The following is a 15093-nucleotide window of genomic DNA, read 5'->3' as shown; positions in this document are numbered from 1 at the left end:
TGATTCAAATCCGGCTATCGCGGGCCAGGTTCCGCTCCCCGCGGCCTGCCGGGCCGAACCGGGTCGAGCTCGCTTTCTCCAACCCCAGCCCCCTCCGCAGGGGGCCTCCCTCCCTTTTCAGCAGGTGGCTCCGCGGGACACCAGCTCAACCTGTTGGACCACAATAGGCGGCGCCAGGGGGGCCCTGGCCCTCACCCGGGCTGACCCGGGATCCCCGCGCAGGGGGAGGGGCGGAGTGCTGGTCCCTCCCTCCCTCTCCCTCCGGCCGTGACTCAGCCTCGGGGCCGCTGCCCTGCTCCCCAGCCAGGGGCGGAAAGTGTGAGGCGCCCCTGAGGGCCTAGGCCAAACCAAACAGCCCCCCACCCCAGACATTATCTCACTGTAGAATTGGGGGGGTTCTAGGAAGGAGGGGGTAGCAGCAGCAGGAACGGGGCGCTCCCGATAGGTAATCCGCTCCGGGTTTTCTTATCGTCCCTGTCCCCCATGGGTCCCGAGGCTGGTCACTGCTCCGGGTTTTCTTCTCGGCCCCGCCGGACAGATTCTGGTTCGTCAGAGCCCGGAGCCGGTGGCGTCCAGGCCAGGGTTTTCCCCTCCCTCCTGCAGCTCGGGGTCGCGCTAGACTGGAGAAGGGCTGTGCCAGGGGCAAGGCGACAGTGCCAGAAGCACAAGTGAAATGGAGAGGGGGCTGCTTCGGGCTGGAGAGGGCATGGAAAGTGGCTCGGGGAGGGCAGAGCCAGAGCCTCTAGAAGCAACAGAAAGGAAGGCGCCTTGGCATCAGCCCTTAGGTATAGAAAAATGAACAACGGCCTCGCCATGTCCCCCGTTCCTGGGGGTCGTGGCAGGTGTCTTGTTGGACCCTACCTGTATCTTTTAGCAGCCGGAATGCATTTCCCACTTTAGTCTGGACAGTCCTGGAACCCTTAGTGACCACCTCTCGCCCGCCCCCCCCCCCCCGCCCCCAACACACACACATTCTCGGCTCCCTTCCTCGCTCAGAAGTCAGAGGGTGGAACCCCAACTTGAAATTCCCGCCTAATCCCCAACTCCAAGCCTTACCTCGCCAAACAACTGAGGCTATTTCAGCCCAGAAAAGTTGACTGGGGGCCCCGCCCCCTCCCACGAAACCCCCGAGGCCTGCCACCACCCTTGCCCAGCCACTAGGCCTGTACTGGAACCGGGAACTGGAGGGCAAGTGTGGGATCTCCAAGGGGCTTCCTGGGGATCTGGGCGCTTCCAAGATCCACACTTTCAGACATACATTTTCAGGCAACCAACTAGACCTAAATTTGGGGGGCAAGTTAGCAGGAGGTCTGTAAATACCCGGAGGATGAAGTGGTTGACCAAAGAGAAGGATGAATGTCCAGGCCTGCTGGGAGTTAGCCCCTTTTAAGGAGAACTGCACACCTGGGGCTGGGGCCACGTGCGCCAAGGAGCAGCTGCAAGGGAGCTGGATACTTGCAGAGCCCGGAGAAGAGAGTACTTTGACGGGAAAAAAGGCAAAGCTGGGCCTGGGCGGGGTCCTGAGAGAGTGGTTCTAGGGGCCTGTTTTGGAATGTGGAGGGGCTGAGCTGGAAGCGGAGCTTCAGCCTGCGCCGGGCGCCCACCTCTTCCCCACTCTCCGCCTTCCCCAAGCTGCCTCCGCTTCCCTCGAAAAACCCGCCGCCCAGGAAACCGCTGGGGGCGCTCAGACCGCAGCCCCGGCGCCCCCACCGTGACCGCCCAACCCACCTGAAGGGACCGTGGCTGCCAGGGTTGCCCCCCTCCCGCCGACTCCCCCCACACCTGCGGGCTGCTCTATTTATAACTCGGCGCCTATTCCGGGCCTCTGGGCGGGAGCGCGCTGCAGCGCAGCGCTAATCGTCGCCGGGATCTCTGCGCCCCCCAGGGCAGGGGGAGATAAATTTAGCCTCAGGAAGCTCGGGGGAACATTTTCCAAAACTCCGCGTCCCAGAGAAGGCGAAACAGAACCCCCTTGCCCTCAGCTTCCTCCCGCCAGCCGCCAGGCGGCGCAGGTCCCTCAGCTTCTCGAGCCTTGAAGCTGGGGTAGGCAAAGAATTGAGAACGAACGACCTAAGGGCACAAAGGGGCGCCCGTCAGAGATGGCCAGAAAAATGGATATGCTCCTAAGGTTGGCAAAGACGGGAGTAGACAGCTTCAGCTGGGAGTAACTAGGAAGGACTTCTGCCTTTTGAAGGGGAAATAACTCATGTGTAAACGAGATGCAAATAGGGATGCAAATAAGAGCCAATGCCCTTGGAGGTCGGCGCTCTGGCGCCAGTGAAACAACTGCCACACTGCCTTCTGCCCGCCTTTCAGTGTTGCTGGGAAAACGTGGGACTCTCCCAAGAGCATCACTATAATATCTAGTTAATTGCGCATGGCTCCTCAGACCACTTTTCTCGATCCCTCTCCACCTACTTTCTGCACACCATTGAGGATCATGTTCGAAGTAATCAGCTGGGAATCCCGGTTATGAATGAGGCCGCTTTTCCTGCGCATGCTGTCGTATTTGGGGAGTCACTTCCAGTTCTGCCGGTTCAGTTCTTCGAGTTCCGACGAGGAAACTGAGATAGAGTGAGGAAAACTGACCTCACCCAAAGCACCAGTGCAGGTACAAAGCCGGTACTGGTAAAACGCTTCCTAGGTGACGCACGCAGTGGTAAAGAACCTGCCTGCCAATGCAGGAGAAGCCAGAGACGTGGGTTCCATCCCTGGGTCGGGAAGATCCTCTGGAGTAGGGAATGGCAACCCACTCCAGTATTCTTGCCCGGAAAATTCCATGGACAGAGGAGCCTGGCGGGTTACAGTCCATAGTTTCTCAAAGACTCAGACAGGACTGGGCACCGCGCCTTTACCTTTTACCCCTTCAGCTCTGCCTGGTCTCTTTCCACACTTTACCGGCCTAGTCCTCTACCCCTTGTTGCCACTAGGGGGTTCCTGGGGGGGACGAGGGGTAGATGAGCTCTTACCCATTCCTCCCTGTCTTGGTGCTCCCTATCTTCCTTTATCCCTCCCCTCATCCCCCTCCAGTGAGTTCTGGAGAGAGTGGTTTGGACATTCAAAACCGGAGCTTATTCTAGATGGGAAGAGAACACTACAGGGAAACTGCCATATCTCACTTTTCCTTCTAGACCAGTGGGGAGTCTCTTGGCTCTGTGGCTGACATGGAAAGGGCATAGCTGGGCCTCCCAAATGCCCCCAGCAGGAAATGAAGAACAGGGGAGCTTAGGGTTGAGGTCAAGCGGGAGATCATGGACTGGGTGTAGAACAGAGTTGATTGTCCCCTCCACCCTTTCGCTTTCCTGGCCCTGCCTCCCAGGCCACTTAGACCACCATCCCCAGCACGCGTTCAGAAGAGGAAGGCAGGCTAATTGAGAGAGGCTCTGAATTTGAGATGAAAAAAATCTGGGTTCACCAAATGACTACCCTATTGCAGAGTGCTGTTTGTGTGACTTTGGAGAGGTCACCTCAGCTCTCAGGGCTTGTTCCTTCATGTAAAGATATGATAATTACTCTTGTCCTGCCTACTTTTGAAGTGGACTTTTGTAAGGCTCAGAGCACTCTAGCTGAAACAGGCTTTTGGAATGGTGTATGAGGTTTTTGTTATCCTCCCCATCTCTCTCTTCAATCTTTCCACTTTCAGAGCTCTGACACTCTCTTTCCAGCTCTGACACTCTCCCTGGGCTACTGGCAGTCACTACTTGTCTCCCTCCTTCAGCTCCTACCGTGGGCCACAGCCCTGGGCCCTGCCTTCCTCTACCTACCACTTCCCCAGTGGCCCTTGCCAGACATCCCCTCCCCTGGCAAAGTCAGAAGCCTCAGACTTTAGGATCCACCTCCAGCACTGCTGCAGCTTAGTGGGAGTGAGGTCTAAGGAAGGAAAAGGAGAAAGACTTCTCGAGCTTGAGCTCGAGTGAGGGAAGGGCTGGAGCCTGCCAAGCAGGGTGCAGACTACAGTGGGGAAAGGGAACTCCAAATTCAGAGGCGAAGGTGAATTCTTTATCCACCTCTACCACTAACCTCTCTCTGGGTGGATTTAGGACCTTCTCACTGCTGGGCCCTGGGGTTCTGGAGACACAGGGAAGAACACTGACCTGCATTTTGTGGATGCGGGGCTGCCAGGGATAAGAAATAACCTTGATTTGGAGTACTATAGAGTACCATGCTACCATAAAAAAGAATGGACAGGCTGTAAGTATATTGGTATGAAATCCTTTACAAGGTATGTGAAGCAAAAACAGCAAGGTGCAGAGTAGGGTGTAGAGTATGTTATTAACTAGAAGGACAAATATATGCAGAATGCAGCCACTTCTCTCCACTGCTATGGCTGTAAGCCTGCTATAAGCCACCAACACATCTGGCCCCAATTGTGCCCATTACCTCCTAAGAGGTCTCTACTGTTCTACCCTTGGTCCCCTAAAGGCTATTCTCAACCCAGCGCCAGTGTGAACCTTTTAAATAAAAAAACCAGTTCATGCTCAGCTGCCTGCAACAGTTCCTTATTTCACTCAGCATACAATCTCAAGTTGTTACCATGGCCTACTAGGCTTGCTCCAACTCCCACCTCTAGCTCAACTTTCTCTTTTTCCATAGCACCTACCTAATAACATCAATGTGCTTGTTTTTATGTTTATATTTTCTGTCTCTACCCACCAGCACGCAAGCTCCATAAGTATCAGTTCAGTTCAGTCGCTCAGTTGTGTCCGACTCTTTGTGACTCCATGAATCACAGCACGCCAGGCCTCCCTGTCCATCACCAATTCCCGGAGTTCACTCAGACTCACGTCCATCGAGTGGGTGATGCCATCCAGCCATCTCATCCTCTGTCGTCCCCTTCTCCTCCTGCCCCCAATCCCTCCCAGCATCAGAGTCTTTTCCAATGAGTTAACTCTTCGCATAAGGTGGCCAAAGTACTGGAGTTTCAGCTTTAGTATCGTTCCTTCCAAAGAACACCCAGGGCTGATCTCCTTTAGAATGGACTGGTTGGATCTCCTTGCAGTCCAAGGGACTCTCAAGAGTCTTCTCCAACACCACAGTTCAAAAGCATCAATTTTTCGGCACTCAGCCTTCTTCACAGTCCAACTCTCACGTCCATACATGACCACTGGAAAAACCATAGCCTTGACTAGACGGACCTTTGTTGGCAAAGTGATGTTTCTGCTTTTGAATATGCTATCTAGGTTGGTCATAACTTTCCTTCCAAGGAGTAAGCGTCTTTTAATTTCATGGCTGCAGTCACCATCTGCAGTGGTTTTGGAGCCCCCAAAAATAAAGTCTGACACTGTTTCCACTGTTTCCCCATCTATTTCCCATGAAGTGATGGGACGGGATGCCATGATCTTTGTTTTCTGAATGTTGAGCTTTAAGCCAACTTTTCCACTCTCCTCTTTCACTTTCATCAAGAGGCTTTTGAGTTCCTCTTCACTTTCTGCCATAAGGGTGGTGTCATCTGCATATCTGAGGTTATTGATATTTCTCCTAGCAATCTTGATTCCAGCTTGTGCTTCTTCCAGTCCAGCATTTCTCATGATGTACTCTGCATAGAAGTTAAATAAGCAGGGTGACAATATACAGCCTTGATGTACTCCTTTTCGTATTTGGAACCAGTCTGTTGTTCCATGTCCAGTTCTAACTGTTGCTTCCTGACCTGCATACAGATTTCTCAAGAGGCAGGTCAGGTGGTCTGGTATTCCCATCTCTTTCAGAATTTTCCACAGTTTATTGTGATCCACACAGTCAAAGGCTTTGGCGTAGTCAATAAAGCAGAAATAGATGTTTTTCTGGAACTCTCTTGCTTTTTCCATGATCCAGCGGATGTTGGCCATTTGATCTCTGGTTCCTCTGCCTTTTAAGTATAGGGATCTGTTTTGTTCTCTGCTGTATTCAAAGCAGCCAGAATGGCATACAGCAGATGCTCAATAATATATGTTAAATGAATGAATGAATCTTTTGCCATTTGCAACAGCATGGTTGAACCTGGAGGGTATTATGCTTAATGAAATAAGCCAGAGAAAGACAAATATGGTATGTTATCACTCACACATGGAATCTAAAAAACAAAACGAATGGATATAAGATACAGAGAACAAACTAGTGGTTACTAGTGGAAAGGGAAGGGGGAGGGACAAGATAGGTCTAGGGGATTAAGAGGTACAAACTACTATGTATAAAATAAATAAGCTACAAGTATATTTTGTACAGCACAGGGAATATAGCCAACATTTTATAATATCTTTAAATGGAGTATAATCTATAAAAATTTTGAATCACTATGCTGTATACCTGAAACTAATATAATATTGTAAGTCAACTATACGTCAATTTAAAGAACTTAAAAAAAAAATGCTGTCCAAGAAACGGGTCACCATGGTTACCTCTGGGGAGGAAAGCCAGGGGATAGGTGCTAGGGGATAAAGAATTATCAGAGTTCTTTGCTCTAGGCATACGTTACTTTGACAAACAAAGAAAAAGAAAACAAGCCCAGGGGAAAAGGAGTTAACTAAGAAGTCTGAGGAAGAGCTGGTCCCTGGCAGTGGGAGAGGGTCGCATACACCACCTCCAGGCCAGTGTCCCAGGACAGAACGGGGCAAAGGCATAACTGGGTCCCAGAGAATGCTGGGTAGAGATCCGAGGGACACTTTGGCTGGCTCTGAGGTTGTGGGGGTCTGAGTGGGCATGTCAGTAGGCAGGAGCAGGACGATGTAAATAACTGGTGTGTACTGATCCCAGGGAGTGATTCAGGGAGAGCATGTGTTGGTGGCTGCCAAGGGGAAGCGAAGAGTCAATTCTGCTCATTTTGGCTGTGTCCTGTGCATTGTCATAAGCCTGCAGGACAGCTTTCCCTTGCAGCTTTGTGTGTGAGCTAGAGGAGCAGGGCCTGATCTCTGTAAGCTGGGAACTAGTACCAGCTCAGTGCTTTCCCCAAGATCTTCAGGGGCAGGGAGCTGGCTAGATCAGGTCTTCTATTTAGGTTCCCAGCCTTACATGGAGGGCCTCATAAAGACCCCACCCAAGCTAGACTCCTCCCTTTCTACAAGTTGGGAGGAACCGGGCCTTTCCACCCAACGCCCTCCCCACCCAGGCACCAGTGAGTCAGGAAACCTGGCTTTCAGTCTTTCTATCCAGGACAACCTCCTTTCCTCCCTGGGTCCCAAACTGTTCCCGTGCTGACTTTTTCTGATTCCCCTGTAGACATTTAGAACTTTCGGTCTCAAGGCCTATTTATTATACATATAGTTCAGTGATTCTCAAACAGAGAGACTGGGGGCAGGCCATTCCTGGTATTGGGAGGGTATGGTAAGATCAGCCATCTGGGCCAGTAGGCTCCCCGAGCCAGACTTGGAGGAGCGCCAGGTCCTGCTGCAGTCTGACTGGGGTCCTAGCCAGCAGGCCAAGCTCCTGTGCACCAGAGGTGCGCTGGAGGTGGGGGCTGGGTACGGAGGCCCAGAGATGAGGCAGGTCTGACAGATGGCACAAACTGGAACCAGGATAGCACTTCACTTGGTGTTTGTGGCCCATCCTTGGTCAAGCACAGCCGGCTCCGGGAGTCTTGATGGACGCTGGACTGGGTGCTATAAAAAGAAGAATGGGAAGCTGAGAGGCAGGCTCTACCACAGAAGTTGCAACCGTGCCTCCTGTCTGTCTGCTCTACCCTGCCCACCTGAATGATGCCAGCCATGGTGCCCGTGGAGTGGAGGCAGGTCTCTGCCACCATTAATCCAGCAGCTCCTTGATACACCAGCAGCAGAGGAGGATGTAGGCTATTTCCTTCAGGGTCCGCTGCAGGCCCTCCCACCCTGTGCCCATCTTCATGATGGGAACCCTAAGTCCAGTGTCTCTCAGGACTCCTCCGAGGGAGAAGGGCAGGGTCTGGGCTAGGGGCTGTGTCCGGGGCTGCATGTGGGCTGCAGCTGAGGAAGGGTGTGGTAGCTGCGTCCTGTGCCTTTTATCTTCATTGTCCCCACCCCCTTCAGACCTCATGACTGTGGGCACAAGGGCCCCAGGGTCTAGCACAGGAAGGTTCTGGGCCCGAGAATGGGCTGAGTCAGCCCCTGTGCCCAGGGATGCTGGGATGGGGTTAGTAGGAGGGCCTGGCCACTCCATCTTTCATCCTCCATGGCCAGGCCAGCTCAGCTTCCCTTTTTCCAGCCTGGGTCTTCAAACCCTGGGTCTACTGGCTGGTTGTCCCTCCCCTCTACCCCCCAGGGTTGGCACTGCTCCCTGCTTCTGCCCTCTAGTGGGCTCCTGCTGAGGCTGGCACTGAAAATCATCAGAGAGAGCTCCTTTCCAGCCTGCTCTCCCCCACATCCCCCTTAGAGTGAGCACTGGGGGCTCCGAGCTGCCAGGGCCTGGCTTCCTTTTGCTTCTCCCGTTCCCTGAAGCAGGAAGACAAAGGCAGAGCCAGAGCAACAGGCACAGGAGAGGTGGTTTATTGACAGGTTAGACCCCAGGATGGCCTCCTTCCTTCCCTCCTTGGAAAGGGCGGGAGTGGGAGGTCACGTGCGGGAGTTCCGCTCCTCGTCTTCATTCTCAAGCAGGTAGGCCGGACGGTAGGTGGGCTGTCCTCCTGGGCTCAGGCACTTCAGGGCCGGGTTCCGTACTGTGTTCTCCCGGCTTCCCAGTGATGTGTAGCTGGGTGGGGGGTGGGGTGGGGGGGGTGGAGGGTATGGTGGGTTTGTGGTGGGCTTGGTGTTCCCAGTCCCAGCACCCTCATGTCTTCCACATACCCATCCTGTTCCCCCAACAGCTTACCCTCGGTCATACAGGATACAGTAGGGGACAAACAGTTGGCGCAGAAAGTCCCAGATGTCTCTGTAGGTCCAGTCCTGGGAGGCCAGCATCAGAGCGGAGTCACAAATACTCCCCCTCCTACATCTACCTTCATCCACCTGGGAAAGAGCCTATCCCAGTTCTTTTGCTCCCCTATCCTTGGAGGGAGGGCCTGCTACTAAACTCTCCGGTACATCTTGCTCTGTGTATGCCAATCAATGAGAGAAACCATCCCGTCCCCTCCCCATTCTCAATCCACCCTCCGCTGGCATGTAATTTCCAGGAGGAAAGGGAGAGGCTGTTTAAGGCTATTTGTGTAAGCCTGTGCTGTCCAGTAGAACTTTCTGCAATGATGGAAATGGTCTGTATCTATGCTGTCTAACATGGTAGTCATTTGACATAGGGCTAGTACAACGTACAACTAAGGAACTGAAGTTTGAATCGTATTTAATTAAAAAATTGAGATATAATTCATAAGCCATGATATTCATCTTTTTAAAGTATACAATTCAACTTTTTAAAGCAATTTGTATTTCATTTCAATTAATTACAATTCAAGTGTAAATAAATGGCTCACGGCTACCATATTGGACAGCACAGGTCTAAGACACTGTTCGGTCCACAATGCTTGCTGTTGAATTAGTGCTCAATATAACCTGATCAAAAGGCTGAATGAATAAATACCACTGCCTCCCTTGGCTGATGGGGCCATTTCATCCAAGCCCAAGCCCGCCCCAGGAAGCCAGGGTGCAGTGACTGACGGGGGACAGGAGACTGAAGGCAAGAAACCCCCTTCCCCATACCAGGAGTGGGTTGATGCGCATGAATGCAGGCCAGCCTGGGTCGGTGGGGCTGAAGGGGCAGAGGCTGCAGGAGTAGGGGTCAGTGCGGCGGGTGCCCATCAGCACAGCCTCCAGCTGGGGGTGCCGTGCCTGCAGCTCACTTAGGGCCTGCTTCATGTCTCCTTCAGCCTCCAGCACCTGCAGATTGTACCTGAGGAAGAGCGCCGGGAGTCAGGAATGGGCCCTGCCAAGTCCCTCTGGAATCCCAAATCTCCAAGGCCCCTAGTACCTCTTGATGGTGTCCTGTAGAAACTGCTCCAGCTCAGGGAAAGGGGAGATGCTGCGGATATACAGGATCTGGAGGGGCTCCTGAGCATCAGGGCACTTCCTGGGGAGGAGGCAGGATCCATTGGCTTGCCAGGATGGGCAAGGAAACACTCCCCAGAGAGCTTGCTCTGTTCCCTTTGGCCACTGGGATAGACACCCTCTCCTTCTCCCTTTTCGGCCTTCTCATCTGAAGGGAAGAACCCATTTCCTCTGGCAAGCCCACTCTGATCTCTAAAACCTGGAGCCCACACCCGTTTCTAGTATGTAGGCCTTACCTCCCGACAGGACTGTGACTTCCCTGTGGTTGGGGAAGGTGGCTGGCACATCCATACCCAGGGCCAGGTAGGTGTCAGATGCTCAATAAATATGGGGAGGATCAGAACTGGTCACTGTGGCTACTGCCCTGCCAAGCCCCACCCAGACACCCCCCTTCCTTCCTGCTTCTTAGGATGGGGAACTAGCCAATGGGGCAGCTCTATCTCTGGGGTCTGCCTCCAGGGGGTGAGCTCACCTCTGCACTGCGGCATGGAAGAGGTGCAGGAGGGCAGTGCAGTCCTTGCCCCCGTTGAAGCCCACGCAGAGCTGGGTGAGGCTGTACCGAGCCAGGGCAGTCTCAATGGTCTGGAGGGCACCTGCCACCTTCTCCCCCAGAGAAGACCCTGCCAGGCAGGCAGGGAAGAGGGCATCAGTTAGCTACATATGGCTGTCAGAGGGCAGTGGGGGCCAAGCTGCCCTTGCTTTAGCCCCTCTCTATCTTCCCAGTGTTCAATTCCTTCATCTGCCCCTGGCCCGCCATTTAGCCATACCTCACGGTATTCTTCACCTCAGTGTATTCCCTCTGAGGGGTCCTGGTTTCTTTTCATTCTCCTATAGCTCATGCTGCTTCCTTCCCTCTTTCACACTGTCCTCCTGCCCATCTCCTGGTCTAACCAAATTCTTCTTGCATGTGTGTGTGCTAAGTCGCTTCAGTTGTGTCTGACTCTTTGTGACCCTACGGACTATATTCTGCCAGGCTCCTCTGTCCACAGGATTCTCCAGGCATGAATACTGGAGTGGATTGCTATGTTCTCCTCCAGGGGATCTTCCTGACCTAGGGATCAAACCTGCGTCTCTTAAGTCTTCAGCATTGGCAAGGGGGTTCTTTACCACTAGCGCCATGTGAAAATCCTCCTTATCACTCAGCTTATGTGTCACTCACCCAGGGAAGCCTTCTCCAAGCCCAGATCAAGGCTGATCTCCCTGCTGTGGAAATCCCTTCATCACTGACCCCTCATGCACGATTACCTTTTTAACATCCCCCTCTCCTGTTAAAACTCCTTGTCCAGAGCAGGGGTACCTCTGTCCTGTTGCGCTAAACCCCCAACACCCAGCACAATGTTGCTGAAAGGAGGTACTCAATTGATATTTATTGGAAGAATGAATGAATCAGCTGTAGCTATCTTCTACCTTCTCTTGGATCTGCGGCAAGCCTCCAACAGCCCACCACTCCTAAGACCTAGGGTGGCACCAGTGGTCTGGCACCTTCTGCCCCTTCCCCAGGAGGTGCCTACCTGACTCAGTGAGTTTGTACACGGCCTCACCGGCCTGCTCCACGGCATTGGGCACGTAGGGCACCACTGATCCTTGGGGTAGACGGGCGGTCAGGTAGGCCAGGCACTCCTCCAGGGGCCCTTCTTCCTCAGAGTCCAGTGTCAGCTTCACCTGATAGTAGTTACTGCCCCAGTCAGGGTAGGAACCCAGGCCAAGCCTGCGCCCAAAATGGGCCTGGGCCTCAGCCAGGATGGGGGCGATAGAGGCCTCGTTAGCTGCCACATACATTTCCCGCAAGTGGAACTGAACAGCTGTGTTTTGGAACAGCCCCTTCAGCCCTTCCAGCACCCGACGCAGCAGCTCCGGAATTCCCGGGAAGAGGTAGACATTTCGGACGGAGACTAGTGGGAATCGGAAGGGGTGGCCAGTGTGAGGATCTGTGCCATAATGCAGGCGGGCAGAGGTGGGCACCCGTGACAGTTTCTCCCAGCCCGCCCCTCCTAGGGCCTTGATGGCCGCTTCCAGCTCAGGGTGTGGCTTAAGCTCGTCCCCAAAAGCCTGGGCCACTGCCTCAAACGTCACATCATCATGTGTGGGGCCGATACCCCCTGCTGTGAGGACGTGGGTGAAGCGGCTGGAGAAAGCTGTGATCTCAGCTGCGATGGTGGCTACCTCGTCGGGTACCACAGAGACTCGGCACACCTGGACCCCCAGGGAACGCAGTGTCCGGCACAGAAAGTAGGTGTTGGTGTCTTGAGTGTGTCCCTGGGAGATTGGGGATGGGGAAGATGAGCATGTCAGTGCTGTGGGGATGCAGGGCAAAGCAGGAAGGATCAAGCTGCAACTGCCTGCTGACAGAGCACTCTGCTCTTTGGGGGACACCCACCTCTGGCAGCCCACAAGCCCACACTGGGCCCAAGAGTGGGAAAATCCATGTGAATGGAGTCAGGGGTAATGTGATCCACCTTGGGCTTCCATCTCTGCGCTTGGACCTTGACCTCCTCTCTGCTTATGGATTCAATTATCAATTTTATGTGGACCACTCATCCACTTCCTCATCAACCCTGACAGTTTCAGTCCCCTGGCCCCAAGTGCTTAAGGGCATCTTCAGATTTCTGGCCGTTGTTACTTGGGTCAGTGGCATCCTCAGACACTGTCTGCAGCCTGTCAGGCCCTTCATGCTGTCAATTCTACTTCTGAAATGTCTCTCCATCTGCTCTCTTCTTTGTTCCTACTGCCACCAAACAGGTCCTTGGCACCTTTCACCTGGATGGTGGCAACAGACCCCTGGCCAGGCTCCCAGTGTCCTGCCACAGCACTCTGCCCTAGGCCTCTGCAGCAACCTTGCTAACATGTCACTGTGATTGTGTCACTCTTGGCTCAAAAGTCACTTGTTATTTCCAACCATATACAGAATAAAGTTCAAATTCCTTTGCAGAATATCTGAGGCTGTGTGTCTCTGGTGTGTACGCATTCTTCTTTTCTAGCCCTATCTCCTTCTACTTCTCTAGAGTTTAGTGGTTAAGGTTGGCTCTGGAGTAAATGTGAATCAAGTTGGAATCCCACCTACCACTTATAGCTGTTCAGGGAAAGCCTCTCAACCTTTCTGAGCCTCAGTCTCAGTATCTATTCATTGAGATTTGGAATAAAAGTACCCACGTCATAGGGTTGTTGTAAGGATTAGGAAAATCACATATGTGATGTAATACAAGCACACTGCCAGGCCCTAGTAAGCACTCAATATTACTATTACAAACCTGATGCCCACCATGACCTCTAGTGAGACTTCCCTGATCATTCAGAAGAGATTTCCCCCTTCTAGTACTTTCCTTCTATCTCTCCTGAATGCTTTGGGTCATTTTTCCAAATAGGTTGGACATAACTCTGAAATAATACATGCACCTGTACCTCCTATACACGCTGGACTCCTTGTCATTTCTGTAAAGGTCCTCCTCCCCCTACCATACTGCTTGGCAATTTGTAGGGAATTTGCTACAAGTTTTTCAACACAGTAATCGAAAGAATAAGGGTCACTTTCCCTCCAATATCTTGGACTCACTCCAGGGCCCTACTGCAGCAAGAGGGCTCCCACCCTGGTTCACCCTCCCTCAACAGAACGTGGAGCAAGCTCCCAAGGACCGGAGAATGCTGCCCCTCCCCCCTCCTCTGTCCCAGACACACCTTGAGGATCTCATCTCCAACAATGATGATGCCCGCCGTCACGCTGCGCCCTGGCGGAGGTTCAGAGGCCCTAGATGCCATGGTCCTGCCTTCTCTGCCCCTCCGGAAGGCCCTCCAGTAGCCACCCAGACCCCCAATTAGGGGTCGCAAGCATTGGGGGCCAGCCAGGTCTACAGGGCACTGAGGGTCATAGCCTGGGAAGAGGGATTCCGGGGTGGAGGGAACCTGGAGGAGCCAGAAAGGACAATGGGGAAGAGGAGGAGTGCATAGTTTTCCTCACCAGGCCCTTGACAATAGACTCCTTTATCCCTGTCCGTTTAATAAACGTGTTCTTAAACTCTAGCCCACACCTCTTTCAATGTCTTCTATGCTCCGTCCTAGTCGCCTTAAAATGTCCTTCTCTCCCGAATCTACCACTTAAAAATGTCTTCTGCTGCAGAGCTCGGCTCCTCTAGGGTCGGCTCTATCCAGGGCATCTGTGCTTTTATATTTATATGTGTCTTCTCTTTGGGGCACCTGTCCCTTTAAATGTCTACCTTATCCTGGGCCTTGGCTCCTTTAAATACGTTCCCTCCTTACACCACCGACCAGAACTCAGCAGCCTTCTTCTGCAGGCTTCCACACCCTTTCTGGCCCAGAATCCTGTCTTTTCCCGCCACGCTTCAGACTGCTGAGCTCTTCCAGGTTCTCACCTGCCTCTTACTCTTTCACCGGGTCTTTCCCTCTCCTTTCCTCTTGTCTCGGGGCAGCTTCCGTACTCAGAGTCCCGCCTCAGATTCACACTCACCTCATATTAATTGGTTATTTTGGCCGTCGCTCAGACTACTTCTATGGGTCCATTGGTGTAGTCGACCATTGCTCGCGAGCTTCATCCAGAGGGCGGGAGTGGTGCTGGGTTGTTATTGGCGACAACCACGTGGCCACCCTCACCCGGAAGCGAGGGGGCTGGGCCTTAGCCGGGGGGCGGGGCTTTTCTCTCAGGAAAGAACCTGAGGAGTGGAAGGAGCCGAGGGCTGAAGGGGCTCTAAGGTGTTTGTGGTGCTCCCCTCTGGTGCTGGAAGTAAGGAGGCGCTTGACTCTCACCTCCGCTCAGTGTTCAAATTCTTGCGTGCACATACTATCTGTTACTCATGAACCATGACTCATTCTGAGGAGTCAGGGGCTGCACTGGTGTCAAAGGGGATTTTACACTGAAGCAAGTGGAAGTTGGACGGACACCAAGAAAAATTGTCAGGATTGCCCGTGAGTTAATGAGATCCTGGTGGTGAGCTTTTATTGTGTGGAACTTTCATTTGTCTCTTATAAACGATAAAGCTAATTACTTCAGCTTTTTTGACAACGAAGTCTTGCCCCACCTTGTTCCAGATGGTGCTTTAAACATAACCTCTCCCAGTTAATTGGTCTTGTAGGTACAAGTGAGGGCAGCGACAAAGGGAGGGCCACTGTCCACTTTGGATTCTCAGCTTCCACTTATTTTGCCTCTGGTCTAAAAGTACTTAATACT

General features: G+C 53.0%; 2 protein-coding genes across 10 annotated transcripts; both read right to left on the bottom strand.

Moving 5' to 3' along the window:
* Positions 1–7202: 7202 nt before the first annotated feature.
* On the bottom strand, positions 7203–14463 carry FLAD1 (flavin adenine dinucleotide synthetase 1). 9 transcript variants are annotated; one of them, XM_086393126.1, is made up of 8 exons: positions 14377–14463; positions 13590–13814; positions 11429–12173; positions 10390–10537; positions 9841–9939; positions 9573–9762; positions 8752–8825; positions 7203–7571 (listed from the first exon to the last, which is right to left on the bottom strand). In XM_086393126.1, exons 2-8 carry the CDS (start codon positions 13668–13670, stop codon positions 7379–7381), a joined length of 1530 nt encoding a protein of 509 aa, XP_086249252.1. In that variant the 5' UTR covers positions 13671–13814; positions 14377–14463; the 3' UTR covers positions 7203–7378. The 9 variants fall into 9 exon arrangements, with proteins under 9 accessions (XP_086249252.1, XP_086249255.1, XP_086249253.1 ...); XM_086393129.1 differs by lacking the exon at positions 14377–14463 and adding an exon at positions 14126–14336; XM_086393127.1 differs by lacking the exon at positions 14377–14463 and adding an exon at positions 14282–14336.
* Positions 7436–8241, bottom strand: LENEP (lens epithelial protein). Its single transcript, XM_086393155.1, has 2 exons — positions 7661–8241; positions 7436–7571 (listed from the first exon to the last, which is right to left on the bottom strand). The coding sequence occupies exon 1, from the start codon at positions 8101–8103 to the stop codon at positions 7714–7716; it is 390 nt and encodes a 129-aa protein (XP_086249281.1). The 5' UTR covers positions 8104–8241; the 3' UTR covers positions 7436–7571; positions 7661–7713.
* Positions 14464–15093: the final 630 nt, after the last annotated feature.

Source organism: Bos grunniens, chromosome 3, assembly GCF_055505025.1.
Source record: "Bos grunniens cultivar Pamir isolate PY7600 chromosome 3, Bosgru_T2T1.0, whole genome shotgun sequence".
Lineage (NCBI taxonomy): Eukaryota > Metazoa > Chordata > Mammalia > Artiodactyla > Bovidae > Bos > Bos grunniens.
This window is presented reverse-complemented; position numbering and strand designations above follow the sequence as displayed.